General features: G+C 38.4%; 1 protein-coding gene across 2 annotated transcripts; it reads right to left on the bottom strand.

The window, feature by feature from the left end:
• Nucleotides 1-225: 225 nt before the first annotated feature.
• Nucleotides 226-8,685, bottom strand: mettl1 (methyltransferase like 1). Of its 2 annotated transcripts, XM_017415997.3 has the most exons (6): nucleotides 8,498-8,685; nucleotides 6,843-6,970; nucleotides 6,565-6,749; nucleotides 3,458-3,571; nucleotides 1,569-1,670; nucleotides 226-1,210 (listed from the first exon to the last, which is right to left on the bottom strand). In XM_017415997.3, exons 1-6 carry the CDS (start codon nucleotides 8,575-8,577, stop codon nucleotides 1,094-1,096), a joined length of 726 nt encoding a protein of 241 aa, XP_017271486.1. In that variant the 5' UTR covers nucleotides 8,578-8,685; the 3' UTR covers nucleotides 226-1,093. The 2 variants fall into 2 exon arrangements, with proteins under 2 accessions (XP_017271486.1, XP_037831294.1); XM_037975366.1 differs by lacking the exons at nucleotides 226-1,210; nucleotides 1,569-1,670 and adding an exon at nucleotides 1,759-2,450.
• Between the last annotated feature and the right edge of the window lie 464 nt (nucleotides 8,686-9,149).

Genomic DNA, 9,149 nt, shown 5'->3' with positions numbered 1-9,149 from the left:
GTTACTGTTCCTGTAACCAGACTATTTTGAGCTGAACTTCACAAAGATAGCCTGGTAGATAAAGATAATTACTCATCTCATTAAATTTGACAGAATGAGCTGCTACTCGCTTATCTTTCAACCAGACAGACAGTGATTCAGAACAAATGAGTTAAAATGTAAAAAGGTTGGAATCTTTTTTTTTCTTTTCTGTTTTTAAGATAGAAAACAAAGCCAAGAACAAAGTGTATTCAAACAAGTTTTAGTCATTTTAAACATGTTACAAACTAAAACAAAACATTCAGCTCTTGACTCATAAAAGCTGTGTATTAAGTTAAACTTAAACTCATCAACTGAAGTTAAAGGGATAGTTCAGCACTCTTGAAGTGGGGTTTGGGGTTATTATGTTCCATCTTTTAGATGGCACTTTGCAGAACCTCAGTTCGGAGAAACAGACTGTAAATACTGACCGGACTGATGAGCTAACAGCTAGTCCGAGCTAACCAAGACCGCAGTTTACTTGAAAGCTACTTTCTAATCAGGTTTGCATTACACAGTTATATTAAGATAATCCTGCAGGAGGTGCTGCAAGCTGCACCAGGAAGGCTACAGCCAACTGCTGCTGCCAGTGTTCGCGCTGACAAATACCCAAAGATTTCAATGTAAAGAACCTTGAAGGAAGTTTAGGTTTATAAAACAGTGTTCGTAAGACCTGATAATGAAATGTTTAAGACTGGAGCTGTTTTAAGACGGCTGTTATCCACTCCCCACGCTCAGATTAGCTGTTAGCTCAGAGTTCTTGTTAGCTCAGACTAGCTGTTAGCTCAGACTACCTGTTAGCTCAGAACTAAACTCTATTTCTCCAAAGAGAGGTTGTTCAGAGTTATTTACAACAGGAACAAAATTAATTATTTATAACTTTTCCACACCTGATTTCAAAAAAGATCTGAACTATCTCTTTGAAGAGAACAAAATCAAATCTGTCCCAAGTATAAAATAAAATAAGAACTACTTCCCCTGTGAACTGAAGGACACAATGCATAAAAAAAAAGATTTACAAAATCTATTTATAATATTGTTCTATAATAAAAGTACACTTTCACATCATTTGGTCTCAGAGTGGATCTTCAATCCTACGGAAAACTGCGAGGTAATTTTTCCCGCCATTCCTCTGCACTTTCTTTCCTTCTTCTGTACATGTACCCAGGCGACTTATAATGACATCATCAACCTGTTGAGAGAAGATTAAAACCCTGATTACATTAAAAGATGGGGATGACAGAACTGAGAGTCAGAAAGAAAAAAAAAAGCTGAGGTCTGACCAAAGTTGGGGGTAAAAAAAGCCCTGAAAGTGTCCCAACGAGGTGGACGTAAAACCTCAAATATCAGAACCAGTCAGAGCAGAAACATTTGGACTTTTCCCTGCCTGTGTAACATTTAGCTGTGGCTCATAAGCTGATTTGAATAAAAGATCCTCTCCTGATAAACAATGAGACGAGGCGTACGTGTTAAAACACATTTCTGCTCCTGTTTCATACTCTGACCGCTTTTTCTTCAACGAGCAGATAAGCTGCTCTCGTCAAACGTACCAGTTCTTCTTCTGTGACCCGTGTAAACAGTGGATGTTCGGTGAAGTGCTTCACCATCCAGAGGTGGACTTCCTCCACATCTGTTATGGTGTATACTAAACCCTGACAGGAGCAGACAAACACACAGAGGTTATTAATTCAGCTCAGAGGTTCATGAAGTTTCACACAGGGATAAAACACAAATTATGACTTTTTTTTTTTTCCCTCCAGGTGAGGCTTTCATCCCCAGCAGGAAGATAAAAATAGTCCACAGACAACACAGAGGTGAATCACCTGGGTCAATAGTGTTTACTTTAGAGACTGGGAGATAAATTTACCAGAAAAGGGATTACTTAGAAAACGGCTCACATTTCCACACAAGCGTGTTTCATCACTTATGGTCTGTTTTCCCAGAGAGGGTTATGATGAGAGATTGTGTTCTTGACACCTAATTCACACTAATCGCTGCTGTTTAATCAGCACTGCTTGCTGTTTTGGGTGCTGTCTGACCACGTTTTAAATTTGAATAATTGCGACTTATAAATAATACGCTGTGAGACTGCCTCTGTAAAGGAGCAGATTCTTGACAGCCTTCCCACCCACCAGCAAAGATATGGCTCCACGCCACTGCTGAAAGCCCATGTAGAGCTCACACACCAAACACACACACACACACACAAACATAAGCATCCACAAATCCATCAATGCACACTATAAAGTCAAATTCAGACACAAGCCTTCCATTGTTCTCAAAAACCCTCCATCAGCGTTCAGGCTCTGTTCAAGTGTCCCAGTCCTGCACTGACAGCTGGTGGAGGGGTGGAGGGGGCAGGGGAGGAGACGGAGGCTCAGCTGCAGGCCACACCGGTTGCTCAGTTTGGTTCCAGTGAATTCAAGGATTTTCTGCAAAATGCAATCCACTGATAAAAGCGTAACAGAGGCAAAAGTCTTTGATGAATAAAAAAAACCCAGAAAAGGAAAAAATGTCCTAATTATTATATTATAATTAAAATTAAGTGTCCTAAATAGTTATTACTACTGACTGTCACAAAAAGATAGGTTTAAGTTTAATTACATATTCAGTTTAGTGGAATTTTAAAAAAAGATGAAAACATCCAGCTGTAGCGCAAACATGTTTTCACAAAAAGAAGCTGCGAGTCAATCAGAGGCCCGGTTAGCTCAATGAATGGGAAAAGCAAATAAAACTCCCAATTTGAAGTCCCACGTAGGCCAAACTTTTGTTTTTCTTGCCAATCTTGACTATTTATGACGGCAATTGTCAAAATAAACAAAACAGGCCGTAATTATCATGACAAATCAAAGTCTGGCCCCCGCGCCGGCTGCTCGGAATAAATTTGGCTGTTCAGCTGATTTAGCAGCTTAAAGCATGAGGTTTTTGATATTCAAACACCTCCAACTGTGCACAAACTCCTTTAAACATGAACAATTATCCACAGGTTGTAGAAGGATACAGAGAAGGATTTTAGGCTCTCAAAAGCAGAAGTTTCTAAAATAAGGAGAAGCTTGTAGCCACTAATAGTTGTCCTAAATTTGGCTGCCCTACAAATTTGACAAGAACGAGATCTAGAGCTATTCTATAAATGCTGAAAATCTTATCAGGACGTCAGGGAATGCTAGGCCTTAAATTATTATTATTCAACAACATTTTTGTCAATCCTTTTAGATTATTCTGTAAAAACTGCAGAAGTTGTTTCTGCACAGAACTGAATGCACATTGATAGGAAAAACTAAATGAATCCATTTCAAGATGGCTCTAAACCATAAAAACTGTGAAAAACCTGGAAGAGTGCACATTCGGAAACCGCGGCATGACTGATTCTTTCCAACCAATAAAAATCAGAGTCTTCACTTGATTCAGTTTTTGTTTGGCTGTCGGCAGGCATACATACCCCAACTCTCAGAGCATAGGCATATTCCGCTAACAAGGTGGGACTGATGATCCTCCATTTATGTTTGGTCTTCTTAAAGTGAGGGTCGGGAAACAGGAAGAACATCTTACTGAGCTGCAAGGCCAAACAAAACACGAGGCGTCAGTCAACAGAGCACTGATTTAAACAATAAGTGAAGCTGTTTTCTTGACCTCAAGAATACACAAAGAATTTGCCTTTTCAGTGAAAATGTTGACTGCCGAGTGATAATGATGCTGAAATTTGCAAGAAGCTAAAACTGAACTGTTAAAAGCAAAACAAGCAGACCACTAGCTAGAAGCTAAAAGCAAAATGTAGCAAAGGCTAGCTGAAAGAAACAAAAGACTATCTAAAACCTCAATGTAGTAAAGGGTTACCTAAAAGCTAAAAATAGCAAAATGATAGCTAAAACTTGCAAAAGGCTACAAAAAGCTAGAGTAGCAAATAGGTAGCTAAGAGCTAAAAGTAATAAAAGGTTATATAAAAGTAGAAAAAGTGGCAAATGGTAGCTAAAAGCTAAAAGTAGCAAAACTCCAACTAAAAGCTAAATAAAGCAAAGGCTAGCTGAAAGAAACAAAAGGCTATCTAAAAGCTTAAAGGTTAGCTAAAAGCTAATACCAGCAGAACAGTAGCTAGAAGCTAGAAGTAGTAAAATGCTAGCTAAAACTTGCAAAATTTTACAAAAAGCCGAAGCAGCAAAAGCTAAAAGAAATAAAAGGCTACGTAAAAGCAATAAAGGTTAAACTAAAAATTAATTATAGCAAATGTTAAGCTAAAACATATATGAACAGCTAATTTAGCACAAAGTGTGCAGAAGTAGTTAGACTGCAAATTTGAATTAACTTTCACATAATAAATGTTTAAACTGTGTTATTATGGGTCAGCAGAAAATAAAAAGCAGATCAAGATTAAGCTCAGCTGAACACAATAAGGCCTGAAACGCAGAAAGAAGCTGAAAATGAAGCTGCCGTAATATTCTGTGGTTGGTTGTTAAACAAGACTGGAATTTCCCTCTCTGATTTTCTGTTTTCTATATAAAGCTCTCTGTGTGTCTGTCTTTGACAGGCGAATGTGAGCAGCTTCCACTGACATTAGTCTGACTGATATATTAAAAAAAAAAATCACTCCAGTCACTTTTTATTAGGTAAAATAAATACCATCTGGCACAGGCAGAAAGACGTGGGGGGAAAATCACCGGGATCAGCAGCCCTCAGGGGCTCCGGAGCTGCTGATGGAAGACGGAAAAACCTCAATACTTTAAATTATTTTTAAGTTACAAANTGAGTCGTTAAAATGTGCTGATTTATGCGTGTAAAGACAATTTGTCTGGGTGGTCTTCTCCTGATCCATGAGTGTCCTAATTATGAGCTGCACAGACGGCTGGTAATAAAGCAACAGATGTTCATCGGTAACAAATTATTAGGGATGATTTGTGACTATTTTACAAAAAAAAGGTCAAGCTTAATTTCTTAGGCTGACACTAAGACTTGACATGATCAATTATTGCTTGAATAGTGCAGTTAAATTTTTAAAAGACGAGTTTGTAGCTTTTAGATGAAACGCCTACCATCTGAAACCCATAAATGTGTCACTTTTACAGCTGCTCCTTTCCTAGTTTATTTGCACTAAAGATAATCTCTTTTTTTTAATCCACACTATGTAGGCAAACTGTTGAATCTAAAATGAGTTTAAACAAGTCAGAGATCATCGTGCCGTGTGTAGCTTTGTGCTCAGTCAACAAACTGATACATCATTTATGAGAATCTGGATGAATTATTTCCCTCCATATGCTTAAAATGAGCAAGAAACATTATATTTATATAATCATTTTACGCTCGACTGAATGAGATGTTATGTAACTACAGTCCTTTTTGTTTATTTCCTAAAAATATATTTCACAGAAAATTTTACAAATAGTGGCAACAAATCGGTTGTAGGTAGCTCTTTGAATGACCGCAGTTTAAAGAAATAACAATAGAACGAACTGACAGCGAGTCTGAGCGAGACTACGATCAAAATGGATTGTTGCTATCTCAAAACAACTCCAGTCACTAAAGCTTAACAGAGGTTTACACAAACGCTATTTTACAAACCTTTAAAGAGCTGTCACCTCCACATTACACTGCTATTTACTTTAAAAAATCTATGGTTACTTGCAGGCGAGCTACCTTTAGCATTTAGCTCCTCTGGTGCGATCTGGGACCACTTCCTGTCGGGGTATCATAACCTTCCTGGTGGAATAATCGTGTAATTTGAAACTGACAGTGATGTGAAGGTGTTTAAAATAAAGAGCTCCAACACACAACCTAAATAACACTTAGTACTTTAACATTACTCCGTTATTTACATAGAATTCTGGGGTTGTTTGCAAACACAAAGAGCAGCAGCAGCTAGCTGTAGCACTACTAGTGCAGCCTCAGACACACCTGACAGGAATATTATATATATATATATATATTATATATCTACTGACCCATGAGATGCAAAATTAATGTCTGCGTTCAGGTAAAGTGGTGTTCAAATGAAGGTTTTGAGATCCGGAGTTGTTTGGAAATGTATGCAACCCACTTTGGTCTTGGCCTGTTCATCATCAGTTCAGTCAGAAATAAACTCTATTTATCCCAAACCAAACAGCCACGGAAATGTGAAAAAAAAAAAAAAAATTTTTTTCCCCCAATTTTAATTCTGGTAAATGTGAGGACATGATCATCCTCATCTGGAATCATAATGAGTTGTTAATCAAAACAAGCTATAAAAGGAGGTAAAAAAACACAAAAACAGCTCATATGGAGGTTTGTGGATCAGAGAGAGAAACAAGGTCACTGATTCTGATTCAGTTTGAGAAAAAACGATCAAATAAAATCTGTCAAACTCATCCGACTCGGTAAAGATGCTGTCAAATACGTGGAAAGTATTCATGAAAGAGAAACCTCAGCTCCGAGTCAACAAAATGGACCGGTATGAGTGGTGACACAGAAAAACAAGTAGAAAAAGATTACTATTTCAACCTGCTGAGTAACTCACGATATGATGCTGTATTTCAAAGCTTTGTTAGTGTGTATATGTACAGGAAATCTTTTGAAATGTACCTGTCCTTTGAGGAAGAAGTTGGGGAGGTACTTCATTGCATTGCTGCGGATGCAGGCGATGTTCTGATAGCTTCCCGGGTTGGAGGCCCGCAGCGACTGAATACGGTCCTGAACATAATCTGACACTTTCACTCGAATCTCCAAACCCAAGATAAGTTTATCTGGGAAGAGCGGCGATAACTCCACTGGAGAGAGTGAAGACGAAGACAGACACGAGACATCAGATCGATACAGAGCGGGACAAAAAGTACTGGCCAACAGATCTGTGACCTAATCACCTAAAAGGCCACCATATCCGCATCCGACGTCCGCAAATTCGACTCGCGGGGTATCTCTCTCAGACTGGTCAGAGGTCGCGAGCTCTGGATACAGCTTGGACCAGTCCATTTCATCAGGACACACCGGACTGAGGAGGAGGAGGAGGACACAGTGAGGTGCAAAGATCTAACTTTTAATTGAACAAATTGGTACTGAAGTACTGAAGAGAGACTGCAGGCAACAAAGAACACAAACTGCAGTCATGAAAAAATAACACATGGCCATTTATCCAGACCTACAAGAGCATTACAGATTTCTGATTCGTAAAAACCTTTTTTCTAAGTAAAATCAGTCCAATTTGAATCACATACATCAAAATGAAATAAGGGTTTTATGGTGGGATGTCAGTGTTGGACTCATAGTGACTCCTGTTAGGCAACATGCAGATTTAATCAGCTGGACCTTTAAAACACATCAGTCTGACGAGGGGGTTTGATCAACGCAATAAGATTCAATAGTTTTGAGGAGCAAGTCCAGAATTGTGTAATGGGGATCACTAGCATTGAACGGTCAGTCTGACTCAGTCGTTATGGTTCCAGGAACTGGGAGGATGGTGGGAAGGCAGAACCAATCCAAACTACTGGACTCGAAAAAAAATAAAAAGGCAGATTATATCTGAAAATATATCCTCGCAAAGATTTGCTTTGGACTTTGGCTGGTTTTTCACTCGATTTCTGCTCTGTCCTTGTGTCGTGTGCCTAAAAAAACAAGGACAAGGGGGGAAAAAAAAGAGTCCATAAAACTATCTGCATCAGGTTAATAGTATTTGAAAGTTATTTCTTAAAGGAAGAGGAAAAAATCCAATAAAGTCCTGAGATATGCGTCATCCTTCAGTTTTTGCCAGGTTTTCAGCTGACAGCTCTTTGGGTTTTGCTCTGTTGATGCTAAAATACAATTTTATGTCAAACTGTACTTTTTTTGTTGTTTTTCTTAGATTCAGTTAAAGCAATTTTTGTACAAACTACTAGGGTCTAACAGATTATTTTTTGCCAACTTGCCCGTTATGTGTCGCCACAACACTGGTTCATCCTTTGAGTCTGAATGACCCACGAGTCAACATTTAAGAAGCTTAACAAACAAAAACACATTTCTCTGAAAATGATGAGGTTCTGAAAATGAGAGAAAACCTGCAAAAGTCCAAAGAAAACAATTGAAAGACCTTCACAAAGCCTGAAGATCTATTAGTTAAGACCACTTTAGAAAAGTCCTTGGAAAATATAAAGAAATGAGTGATTATTAAGACTTTACCAGAGTACTATTTGTATTACACACTACCTTAGAAGTGGGATTTTATTGCTTTCACAAAATCATTCTTTAATTCTTATCATATTATGTATTAAAGTAATGGAACTCCACTGAGAAATAATAAAACAAACAACCAGAAGGAAACAAGTGGCTGTTGTATGTCTGGACAAATTAACAGATTGTTACACTTGGTGACACTGAGTCACCTTATTGAGTTTATTGAGCTGAAAACCAAGTTCCCAGCGCTCTGGGGTTTGTTTCATTAAGAGTTGTATTTAAGAATGCACAAGTGAAAACTGCTGATCTAAACCCCCGGCCAAGCACAGAGGAGCAGTGATGCGACGAGGAAAGTCTGCTGAAGATCACTCACTAATCGAAGGTGTGATGCGCCATCGGGTTAGAATGAGCTCTCTGTCTGTAAAAACGCTTCTGCGGCATTGATGAAGTCATGTTGGAACAAACTGGACTCCTAACCGAGTCCAATATGTCCTTAAAATCACCGAGAGCTACAACAAGCCGCCTCGTTCGTTTCTTCTCGGTGAGTTTGTCACATGTAGAGAGTCGCGGGCCTTTTACGTCATCACCGAGCGTCTGCTCGGGGTTGCCAGGTTTGATGAAATCAGCGACAGAGACGGAAAAACAAAACAAAACAGGACTTTACCTCCTCTCTGTAATAAAATAAACCAAAAGAGAAGAATTAACAAGTTAACATTTTCTCAGTCTAACTCACTGTGTGTAAAGTGCACTTTTAATGGATTTTTCACAGATAAAATAGGTTTATTCAAACAATGAAATTTATTTATATCCCTAATTAACACAGATGAATTTTAGTTTGGAGAATTTATATATTGTTTTCTTTTTTAAACTAATTGTCATTGCTTACCCCCATGTGTTCCTCAGCTTCACTTTAGTTAAAACATCTGCTAAATATAATGCTATATGCCTCCAGCTTTATCTCACTGGGAACCAAGTTTGTACTTTTCCAGTAGTCACTGTGCGGTCCAAACCTTTTGTTTCTTTGA

Source organism: Kryptolebias marmoratus, linkage group LG4, assembly GCF_001649575.2.
Source record: "Kryptolebias marmoratus isolate JLee-2015 linkage group LG4, ASM164957v2, whole genome shotgun sequence".
Lineage (NCBI taxonomy): Eukaryota > Metazoa > Chordata > Actinopteri > Cyprinodontiformes > Rivulidae > Kryptolebias > Kryptolebias marmoratus.
This window is presented reverse-complemented; position numbering and strand designations above follow the sequence as displayed.

Coding starts and splice junctions, on each gene's coding strand:
- mettl1 (XM_017415997.3), bottom strand. CDS start 8,577: ATGACTTCATCAATGCCGCAGAAGCGTTTTTACAGACAGAGAGCTCAT. Junction 6,750..6,842: donor CGGATATGGTGGCCTTTTAG/GTGATTAGGTCA, acceptor CACTCTCTCCAG/TGGAGTTATCGCCGCTCTTC. Junction 1,671..3,457: donor CCTATGCTCTGAGAGTTGGG/GTATGTATGCCT, acceptor TGCTCCTGTCAG/GGTTTAGTATACACCATAAC.